This window comes from Coffea arabica, chromosome 9e (assembly GCF_036785885.1).
Source record: "Coffea arabica cultivar ET-39 chromosome 9e, Coffea Arabica ET-39 HiFi, whole genome shotgun sequence".
Taxonomy (NCBI): domain Eukaryota; kingdom Viridiplantae; phylum Streptophyta; class Magnoliopsida; order Gentianales; family Rubiaceae; genus Coffea; species Coffea arabica.
This window is the reverse complement of record NC_092327.1, coordinates 41,173,140-41,185,428: the sequence shown is the minus strand read 5'-3', so window position 1 is coordinate 41,185,428 and position 12,289 is coordinate 41,173,140. Positions and strand designations below refer to the sequence as shown.

The window sequence follows — 12,289 nt, the reverse complement described above, 5'->3', positions numbered from 1 at the left end:
GGTAAAAAAAAATTAAGTTGGGACCAAATTTTATTGATATAATTTTGCAAAGAATATAAATTTATCATTTTAAAAGTAAAGGATGAAAAAATTCATTTAACGAAATATGAGATGTTTTGAAAGATTTTTCCATAATTGTTTTGAGTCCCTGAATTAGATTGCATCTTTTTTTTGATCCAGTGGATTTATTTAGTCCCCGTTGTTACTAGAAGACCTAATGGGGTGTTACATTTAGAATTAATTAACATGATGGTTGATGATGCGGAAACTAATACATCACTCGGTCTATGAGTGAGTCACAGATTGGGTCCATCCAAGTTCTTGCCTAACTATTTTATTTTACATTTGTTTAACAGAAGAACTCCTACAAAAATAGCTTTTCTATAATGGATCTGAGGAAGAAGAGGATAACACCATGCTTGAAAAGGGAGAAATAGATGAAGCCAGATTTGCAGAGAAGATTAAATTGAAGTTCCCAAAACCAACGGTACCCATGGGGGACATACTTGAGATGTGGAAACCGTGGAGGAAGGCACTCATACTCAGAGTACTGGGTAGAAACGTTGCTTTAGAACTTTGGAGCAAAAACTTTAGGAGATGTGGTTGCTAGACCAAGAGTTTGAAAGCACAGATCTGGAAAAAGGATTCTACATTGTTAGAGTCAGGTTAAAGGAGGACTACCACAGAATCCTAGATGGAGGGCCATGGATGATACAGAGGCTCTACGTTACTGTGAGAAAATGGAGACCATATTTTCTAGCAAAACAAAAAAGAGATAACTTTGACAATGGTCCATATTAGACTATTAGGTTTGCCGGTTGAGATTATACCGAGAAATTCCTTAAGACAGTAGGCAACAACATAGGAAAGATGGTCAAAGTGGATGAGAATACTCTAATAGCTGAGAGAGGGAAATTTAACAAAATATGCATAGAGGCTGATCTAACCAAACCCTAGATTCCATATGTCTGGATAAATTAGGATCTTCAAGTTGTAGAGTACGAAGGGCTATACCAAATCTATTTTGGATGTTGGCAATATGGCCACATTACAGAGCTCTGAGGCTAAAGGCTGGAAATGAAAGAGCAGAAGGAATAGAGAACCAGAGTCCGAAATCAGAGAGGAAGGTGGATGGAGATGAAGGATCCAAAAGCCTGCCATTTGGGCCGTGGATGGTTGCGAATGGAAGAAGAACAAGAAAGGAAGTAAAAGGTCCAGCAAACCACGCCGAAAGATCTAGGCTCAAAGTAAAGGCCCAAAAACAAAGAGAAAGTAAGCCTAGCCCGTCTGGAATGAAGAAACATACCCAAATGCTAGATTGGATGAAGGCAACTAGTGGGAAAGAGAGGAGAAGAGATAACAGAAAAAAGGATCAGGGAATGGAAACTGCTGAGCAGATACTGGGGCAGGGGTCATGTTTTAAAGCTCTATAAGCAGAAGAAATAGAAAAGGAGCAACAAGAAGAGAGTGACCCCCAGGGAAATTTTATGAACTAAAGTAATTAATATACCGGGATCACTACAGAATTTCTCCTTCAATAAGGGGAAAAAGAGGAAGAATACAGTGCAAGGAAATAGCTCAAGAAAAGGGAAAGAAACAAGGAAAAGTGGAGAACAGGGGAGTCAAGGCTTTTGGATGGGTAAAAAAACACTAAGCCCAGTCAAGATAAGTGGGCTAATGAATGTAAATGGAGGGATTATAGCACCCAAAAAGCTTTTCAAAGCTCGGGAAGGAAAGAAGTGTGAATTAGAAAGAACAAAAACACCAATAACGAGGAGATTAATGGGGAAAACAGTAAAACCTAGATGTGCTAGTAAAAAAAAGATTAGTGGAATATTCCCAATGGAAATGGCCTATGGCATAGAAGAATTAGAACTAGGAGGAAATATGGCAGTTAGCCTGGAGCAATAAACAAATGATAGAACATTAGCATAATAGTTATAGCGGAAACTCCTTTGGAGGAACAGGTCCATCCGTCGGGAATGGAAGAAGAACAAAGCTATGAGACTATTGAGTAGGACACTACAGAGACGGTGGAGTTGGGCTGCTGACCTTAATAAAGTAAAGCAATTAAAATGAAGCTGCTGAGTTGGAATTGTAAAGGAGCAACAAAATAGGATTTTAGGAAGAATTTGAGAGAAATCCTGCAAGTGTATGATCTAGGGATTTTAATTCTTGTGAGGATCCGAAAATTCGTTTCTTATGTTTTTATTAGTTTAACTTACTTGCCTTGTATTTGTGATTGATTTGATGGTTGAATCATGATTTTTATTCTATTGCCTTATTTAACTTGGTGCATGTTGAGTTTCATAATGCATTAAGCTATGTGAACAATTAGTGAGATGTGCGCAATAAATTGGGTAAACAAGAGAAAGTTTTGTGTAAAAGGGTTATGGTGTTATAAGGTGTCAAGAGATAATTAGATATGGGTTTGATATTTTAGTGATTTAAAAACAATAAATAAGGATTTCATCTTGTGTTGCCACATGTCAAGCATCCATAAAATCTTGACCAAGACCAAGTTTGATTTTTATTCAACCCAAACTTCCATTTCATTCACATTTCTTCTTCTTTTGGGTAGCCTTGGATGAAATTTTGAGGAGAAAAAGAGGGAGAACAACATTAAATTTCTAGTCTTGATTTCTTGTCTAATTAGTAAGAAAATAAGAGAGGAAACCCTAATCCACTTCGTAAATCTTTGAGACAAGTTTGGGAGGAAGTTTTTGGAGGAGTTCTTGAAGGAAAGAAAACTTTCCAACTTTCCAACTTTCTTGATTTCCTTTCCATTCTAGATTTTGGAGGTAAAGAGGTGAAATTAGTTAGGTACCTAATTTTTCTTTCCTTATCTTTAAGTTTAATTGATGTATGATGTTATAGAAGATAAAAGAAGGATCTTTATGAAAAATTTCATATTTTTGTCAAATTATGTTGTAATTTTTAGTTTTGGTGTGTAATCTATTTAGTTTAGTTTAAAACTTTATATAGGATTTCATGTTTTTTAAGTTATACTCTAAATTTTCAACTTTGATGCATAAAACATATAGTTTAATTTAGAGTTTTTATCAGTGAATTTTTGATGAATTTTTTTACTAAGAACATGAGCCAAATGCTTCTTGACATGTTAGTTATGATTTATTGAATTTTTGCCATGAATCTAAATAAGAAAAGTTAGAATTTTGGAGAAAAGATTGTCAAGTCCTTGTTGAAAATTTTGTTAGGGTTAACCGAGAGAGCAAGAGAGAATTTCAACTTTATTGCTAAAATTTGTGTCGTAATTTTGACATATTTTGTCTCAAGGCACTTGACAAGATTTTGATTTTCACATATATGTTGGATTATTGAAACAACGAAATTTACAAGGAAGAAACTGATTTGCTCCAAAATGTTTTATTTCTCAAAATTTTTAATTTTGAATCTCAAGAGTCTTGCCACGTTTTTTTTTAAATTTCGTGACTAGAATTGACCTACTTTTACTCTATATTTTGCATGAGGCATTGATCTATCATGTACGTAATTTTTCACTGAATTTGAACAAGAAAATCTTGTGAATTTTGAAGAAAAATATGAGATATGTTTGTTGAAAATTTGACAGCTTGAGTAGTGATTTAAAAACTCAGGTTTAGTCACTTTTGATCTTAGATCTTGATGTAATTTAGAGGCCTTATTACTTTTAGCATGCTCTACTATATATGATCGCAGGATTCAAGAGTGGCCAAGGAGGCAAACTTGTGATTGAAGTGTAAAGATTGCGATAAGTCGGTGAGTGTTCCAACTGCATGTTAGGACCATGTGATTTACTTGATTGATGTTTCATGTGGCTTGTTGTTTGAAATTGTTAGATATCTTGACTTGTTATTGAAAAGTCGAGTGTATACTTTATCGCACTCGACTTACTATGTTTGCTTGACTTGATATTGAATAGGTCAGTGTGTACTTTATTGTACTCGACCTAATTTGACTGAACTCTTGTTATCCTGTTTACAGTGAACTGATATACATGTGCATGATTTGAAAGTCGGTTGAAAATGTTATCTCATCGACTATACTCGTGATTAAGATCCCAAACCTTATCGGCTAGTTAGTCAAATCGAGCCAACAATAGTTTGATCGAGACAATTGACAAACCATGGATCCTATTTCTTGTTTAATCCACTGAATGTGTCCTCTGAAATCAATATACTCAATTATTACCACTCATTTGACTTGAGGTGTTTGGGCCCAATAAAGGGGGATGATCGATGGATGAAAATTGGCATCAAGCAGTGATCTACCGGCATTATTTATTGTTGCATTTCAAACGTTGATGGAGTGTCAACGGACTCGAAAAACGCTACTGCTGAACTAGCTTGCAAGAGCCAACTGTATCCTTTTAAATTACAAGTGAAATACTGAACGAGACTAAGCGTTATGCCTGAAATCTGGTAGGAGCCACCGTATCGATTGAATCTGCACTTGAATCCTGAATGGGACTAAGTACTCTATCTAGAATCTGGCGGGAACCACCGTATCAGTAGTTGTATCCTTTTCTTACTGTGTTAAATTATTTATTTGAATATGTAAATTGTTAATGACTTCGCTTGTAATTATTTGTTTTCTTTGTTTTAAGATTTTGATATATGTGATTGTTATCTTGTCAATCTGATTGCATGTTTTTCTTGAAATTTCACTTGATTTTACTCATTCTTTTAGTTTGTTTTCCTTAACAGGAGTTGGAATTATGGATCCAAAAAATAGTAAGTTCAAGAGTTACAGTTTTTGATTTAAGTAATTACCACTGTAGTTGTACTTAGTGAATTGATTGAACAATTTGTATGTCGATCCATTTAGTTATGCACATAAGTTTGAATGTTTTGAAAAGTTGGATGATTTGTAATGTTTGATTGAGAAGTTTCATGTTTACTTTGGGATTAATATTATTTTTTAAGATAATGTTAGTGAGTAAGTTCTGACGAGAGTTGGATAAGCGGTTCGCTAAACTTTAGGTTACGCTCTAGGGGGTGATTAGGTGGTCACAATCCTTGTAGAGACTAGAACACCTAGTTTCAAAGCAGGGAGGATAATCCATATGTCTAGACTGAGTAGAAGATCCTCTGTAGAGGCACAAGATTTCTCAGGTGGAATTTGGCTATTTTGGGATCTTGAGAAGGTAACAGTTGAAATTCTAACAAAAAATAAGCAAATCACTAATGCAGTTATTAAGGAGAATAAGAAAAATGGCTATTGTCTGCTATATATGCGTTCCCAGATGATGCTATTAGAAGGAAAATAGGGAATTTCTTAGTTGCAGTGAGGAGTGTGATTAATTTTCCATGGCTAATTATTGGAGATCTAAATGAAATAGTGAAGGCCTTGAAGAAAGAGGAAGGAAAACCCTTTCAATAGTCGAGTCAGATAACACTAAGAGAGTGTCTGCACTGTTGTGGATTGATAGATCCAGCGTTTACTTGGAATAATGGAAGAAAAGAGCAGCAAATGTAAGGAAAAGGCTAGATAGGAGCCTGTGTAACTCTGACTAGCATATGAATTTTTCTAATGTTGAAGTTAAGCACTTGATGTGCACACATTCAGACCACCATCCACTCCTGCTGGAAATGGAGAGAGAACCAAGAAGGTTGAAAGAAAAAAAAACAGGAAAGTTTAAGCTAGCCTAGTTCAGTCATCCAAAACTAGCAAAATAAGTTAGAGAGAGCTGGAAACAAACAGAAAGAGATTTGAGCATGAAGAATGAAAATCTTATGAAGAATCTACTGACATAGAATAGGAGTTGTTTGGGAATATATTCCATAGAAAAAGAGATGTCTGACTAGACTAGAGGAGGGCAAAGGAAACTCGATGGGGGCCCAGATACGAAACTGGAGAAATTGGAGAGGAAGATATTGCAAGAGTATAACTCCACCCTAGACCAGGAGGAAACATTTTGGTATCAAAAGGAAAAGGTCAATTGGCTGAAATATGAGGAAAGAAATACGAAAGATTTTCATACTATAGCAATCATTAAAAGAAGAAAAAGGAGAATAGCATGCCTGAAAGATGATAAAGGAAATTGGCAGCACAATAGAGGAGTATTGCAACAGATGGTCAGGAACTATTTCTAAAAACTATATGAGATGGAGAATGCTACAAGCAGAAGACAACATATTAATAATAGGTTCCCATAGATAGAGAGAAGAAGATTGTGAGTTTTGAGTAGAAGGGTGGTGCCAAAGGAAATCAGAACAGCCATATTTAATATCAAAGCAGACAAGTTGCTGGGACCAGATAGAATATTCCAGGATTCTACCAAAAGTTCTAGAGCACGGTCAGTGGATCTATACTAGACTTTGTAGACTCCATATTCAAAAATAGATACAAGCCTAAGGAAATGAATGGTGCACTAATTGGTTTAATTCCTAAAATCCCCAGCCTAGAGCATATAAAACAATTTCGGCCCATATCTTTATGCATTGTTGCTTATAAGGTAGTGACAAAAATCCTTATGGATAGAGTGAGACCATTGATAAAGGATTTAATAGCCCTAAATCAGTGTAGTGTTATCCTGGGGAGACAAATTGAGGATGACGTGATAATAGCACAGGAGATTATACATTTTATGAGAAGAAAGAAAGGAAAGAAAGGATATGTTGCAGTAAAGGTAGATTTGCAGAAGGTGTACGATGAACTAAGTTGGGGTTTCCTAAAAGAAACATGGAGATGATGCAAATTCCTATAGATATATTTGACTTGATCATGAGTTGTGTCTAGGCATTATCAATGGAGGAACTGTGGAATGGAGAAAGAACTCCAACTTTCATTCCTAACAAGTGACTAAGGCAAGGTGACCCCATTTCAGCTTACCTTTTTGTGCTTTGCATAGAGAGATTGGTGCACCTAATTTGAGACAAAGTAGAATAAGGAAGCTAGACACCAATTAAGATTTGAAGAAGGGGGCTAGAAATATCACATCTTTTCTTTACAGATGATCTCAAATTTGATACGGGCAATGCTAGCAAAGCTCTGTGAAGCTTTAGGAAAGAGTATGAGTTTGAAGAAGTTTAAACTGTACTGCTCTGAGAATGTTATTGGGAATGTTATTGCTACACTAAAGAGTTACTAAGAGATTGTATTTAGAAATTATAGAAAAAGTGAATATGAAGCTGCAAGGGTGGAAAAGCAAATGCATGTCTTATGCTACTAGAACTATGGTTGTAAAAATAGTAGTATCCACAATCCCAACACATGCAATGCAAACAACGTTGTTACTAGCTATGATTACCAACAAAATAGAAAAAAGTAGAGAATTTATTTGGGGAAAAGGAATTGAAAGAAGAAAAATGCATATGGTAAACTAGGACATTCTCACACAAACTAGGAGTAGAGGAGGATTGGGGGTCAGAAGGTTGAAAAGTATAAACAGGGCATTGTTGGCCAAAACCAGTTGGAGTATTTGAAATAGAAAGATGCGCTATGGGCCAAAGTAATTAAAAAAAGATATGGGGGAGATAACAGATTCCCAATGGAGAAGAAAGTTAGGAAGTTGCACATATGGAGGAATATGGTAGAAGAGGGGAAACTCATGCTTAAAAGGTTGATAAAGAGGGCTGGAAATGGGAGAACTATCAATTTTTGGACTAATCCATGGGTCTTACAGAAGCCAATAATAAATAGTACAATTAAGGAGGTGCCACAAGAGGAGTATATGAAAAAGGTGAGTGACTATTGTATTAATGAAAACTAGGATTGGACTTTATTAGCACAATACTTGAGTCATCAACAAATGGAGGAAGTTAGGGCCATTAGAGTAAATGAAAACCCAACAAACAAAGACAAACTAACATGGAGACTTGAACCAAGTGGGAACTTTTGCAGCAGCATATGAGATGGATAGGCAAATGGAAGAACTATAACAAGTTGACCCCAATTAGGAGAAGATATGGAAACTCAAAGGCCCAAACAGATGGTAATTTCTTCTGTGGCTAGCAAGACATGGTCAACTATTAACTGATGCAGAGAAATACAAAAGACATCTTCATATAGATGGGAATTGTTAGATGTGTGGAAAAAGGAGAGAAAATGCAATTCAGGCCCTGAGGGACTGTGATTGGGTTAGCAGGATATGGTATACCAATTAAATTGGAGACAGTTTAAATCGAAGGAGCTAATACACTGGATTGATTGGAATGTTAACCAAAAAATGGTAAGGAAGCAGAAAAAGGTATACTAGCCAATGTTGTTTCAACAAGTGACCCATTTAATATGGACAGCAAGAAACGAGAAAGTGCACCAAGAAATAGTAAGAAAGATGAAGGTACACCGATAACATCTAGTACAGCAGGCCCTAGTGGCATAGAAGTTGAACTAAAAAAAAAGAGTTCCAAGTGGCTAAAGAGATGAAATATATCTATTGGGAGAAGCCGTCACAAGGATGGGTAAAAATGAATGTTGATGGAGTTTCGAAGCATAATTTAGGAAGTGCCAGTGCAGGAGGCTTACGAAGAAATGAGCTAGGTTAATGGATAGTAGGATTCAATGCAAATATTGGAAAAACAAGTAATGTAGCAGCAGAACTATGGGCTATGCTATTGGGAATCCAATTGGTAGTGAATGAGGGGTACAAGAAGGGAATCCTAGAAACGGACTTAGAAGTAGCCATAATACTAATCAGGAAAGCAACAAGGGATAGCCAACACTAGAATCTAATTGAGAAGACAAGTATGCTAACAAAAGAGTCAAATTATCAAATAGTTCATGCATGGCGTGAAGGGAATATATGTACAGATTACTTAGCAAATATGGGAAGAAGTTTGGCTCCAACAACGACTAATTTTAGGGACCCTCCGCACCAGCTCAAAAAACTATTGGGACAAGATATTTATGGTGTTGTTTTACCTAGATTAGTCGCTATGTAACGGGCTCGACCCTCCATTGTAAGGAAAAAAATAGAAGACCTCCTACTTAACCCAAAAATAAAAGAAAAAATGTACTCCAGGGAAAAAGAATGAGGAGAAAAATCTGGGGGAAATGAAAGTGGACCACAAATGGAGATGGGCCTTCAGAAAAGCGAGCGAGAAGAACTATGAAAGTACTAGTACAACTACAAGAAAAAAGAACAAGAACGCGTTACTTTTTTTTAACTCCATAGAGACTATAGTTTGTCATCGTCCACTGGATATGGGTTAGGGTTAGGGTTAAGGTCATTCTTTAATCAAATCGATCCTCAGATGGGTAATCATCTCTTTTGATTTATAAATAGTGAAACAGGTGCTGCGGCTAGCATATTTCTTTTGCTGGTTTGGGTTTTATTCCCCTCCCCCCAAACACCCAAAAAAAAGGTAATTAAGCAGTAGTATTTATGAAATGGAGCTCTTTGTGGTGGTAATTGTGATCGCAAACAAGAAGAATAAGTCAAAAAAACAACTATTTGGGATTCATAATTTGATAGTTTGGGGCCTTGAAATTAAGAAAAGTCTGTTCGTCATCGTCGTCATCGTCATCATCAGAGAAAACACTAAGCAGCAGAGCAGCTTGGGGTTATTTGAATTAGAATTGATAAAAATGTCTCTGAAAATAAAGACGATGGTGGACAAGTTTGTGCAGGAGCTAAATGAGGCTCTGGACGCGAACATATAGGACTGACTCATGAAAGAGATGGAGGTGCAGAGTTACATTGAGGAATGGGAACGCAAGGTCGCCGAGCGTGAAGTCGCTTGGAAAGCCGAACTCTCTCGTCGTAAGGTACTTTACCCCAACCTCTTACCACCCATAATACCCCCACCGGCCCAACCCTTCACTGTAAACTTGTACATCACCTTTTCTTTAGCATAGCATTCCCTACCCCAAGTTCATCGTCATTTGTTGATTGCTTTCTTTATCTCCAATTCATCATGTTTTGATTATTCTTAATTCATTTCCCACTAATTGGTAATTAGCTATATGCTTTTCATTTTATTCTTTTCTTTTTAACTCAATCCCATTCTCCTGCTTTATAAATGTAGTAACAATTTATTGATATGGTCTAGTAGGTATTAGATTGATTGCATAATCAGTTTCTTTGTCTGTCCTTCCCCCTACTAAAAAAAATTGCTTTTGTGTTTGGGTTGATAGCATCAGTTGTATCAGGTGGTAGGTTTATTGTCCTTTTTTATTTAATTGGGTTTCAAATGACAATAAGGATATATTTAGGATGCTTATTTTTGGACAATTTTTTGGCTGATTGTTGATTGACAACTGGATTGGAGTGGGTTTAGGAAGCTCATTATAGTATTGAATTTGTTAAATGGGATGTTGTAGAAAGATCCAGACTTGGAGAGGGATATAGAGTAATAAGAGGACCGTTTATATGGTGATATTTTGGTGGTTGGAATGGAGATGAGTATGCTATGTTGGCACCATCACCTATAATAGTCGACTTTTGCCCTCTTTTTGGTTGGTTTTTGGCTGGTGTTGACGTTATATTTGAACAATTTGAACTGTAGAGCTGATTGATACTTTTGTTGGGTACAACTCACCAAGTCACCTTAATCTAGTCAAGGCTGCTGATGAGATTTTGGCAAATGCTGCAACTCAGAAAAAGAAAAAGAAGTGAGAGAGAACAAAGCAATAGAAAAATGAAAGAATAACATGTATTTCATTCTGATGTGAATCAAGCTTTGAAAGTGAATTTTATTGAAATCCTATTTGATCCTCTAATACATGATCTTTATTGCAACATTGATTGCCAAACATGAACAAATGGCCTATTATGTGAGCCTTGTTTCACCAACATTTCTTTCTTTTCTGTTCTTTGCTTCTAAAACTTCTAAAGATATGCAGTTGTTTTGCTTGGAAATCTTTTATGTCCTGTTTCCCTGTCTCTTTTCCTCCTACAACATTAATCAATTGCTGAACCATTCAATAAGAGATTATATTTTGATCTTCTAGCTAGACTTGGTTCTTGATGCTAGTAATTTGAGGCTCAATTTCTTCTTCTATTACCCATTCTTTATTTAATTCTACTAAGAAGCCTGGAATGAGGTTATATGGAATCTCCATAGACAAAGCTTTGAACCTGGGTAACACTCTATGAATCTAGAGTCTACATGATTTTTGGGTTGAGGCCTCGAGCAGACAATAGTTGCTTGATTATTTCGCAGACTATGCACAGGCTGAAGTTTACACATGAACTCACAGGAGCTTTATGAATTTCTTCTACATAGGATCTACCCGAAAACTTGGATTTTTCAAGAAGCATATTCCTTAATTAACTATTGGATTAGTCTAGTGGATTGTAACTAAATGAGCTTGTTTTCATAATAAACCTACTACCGATAGTTCTGTGTCAACTAATATTATGAAACAGTTTGTGAAGTGGGGGTTGCTAGAGGTTCAAAATTGTTGATAATAGGAATTTAGATTGAAGCCACTCATACATGTTTTTCCTTCCATGAAGAGTTGGACTGGTTGAGATCTTGGGAGATTCCAAGTCAAGAAAGAGTCAAATCAAGCCTTTATGTTGACCGCTACAAAGGCAGAAACATTTTTGTCCAATTATAGTAGTATTCTTTCCAGAGTCTTTCATGTCATGTAATAATTTTATACTCTTGGATTGCCTAGCGCCGAGCAATTTGGATTATGATGGGTTGTATGAGAGCCCATCTGTTCTTTCATTTGTCTTTCTATACTACTAGTCCATTACTTCATATCCATGTTACTTTGTCATATCGAAGTCAATTTCATACCTTGTAGCTCAATATTTATTTCCACCACACTATGGAATTTACTGTGAGAGTAGTTTTTAAGGTTTAGCATTTCTTTAAACTTCTTGCTTAATGATGTTTCTATTTCAGGTGGAGATTGCCCGACAAGAAGCTAGATTAAAGCTAGAAAGAGAAATCCTTGAGAAAGAGAAAAGTGTACTGATGGGAACTGCATCAAATCAAGATAATCAAGATGGAGCTCTTGAAATCACAGTTAGTGGAGAGAAATGTCGCTACCTTAGGTTTGCTAAAGCAAAGAAGTAGTATGCTAGGGGTCTAGGTTCTGCGCATTTATGAAATACATTATATCTTGTACATCTACGGTTTTTAAATGTTCAATCAAGGATAGGAAAATGCTTGATAAAGGCCAAGTTTAGTGTGTTTGGTTTGCACTTTATTTACACATACTGACTTGTTTGTATTATCAACATATTTTTTAGCCACATTTTTATCTCACATACATCATATTAAAAAAGTATTGTAGTGTTTTTTTCAATAAATTATCCCAAATAATCTTTTTTCCAAATTTTTTCATCCAACAGTTGATCTCATTGATAAGAATAACACCACTTGGAATT

At 35.9% G+C, this 12,289-nt stretch overlaps 1 protein-coding gene across 1 annotated transcript; it reads left to right on the top strand.

Annotated features, from left to right (window-relative positions):
- Positions 1-8,950: 8,950 nt before the first annotated feature.
- On the top strand, positions 8,951-12,057 carry LOC113710268 (uncharacterized). Its single transcript, XM_027233180.2, is given in 2 exon segments — positions 8,951-9,711; positions 11,802-12,057. Coding segments are annotated over 2 exon segments (552 nt in total). The 5' UTR covers positions 8,951-9,333; the 3' UTR covers positions 11,976-12,057.
- The last annotated feature ends 232 nt before the right edge of the window (positions 12,058-12,289 follow it).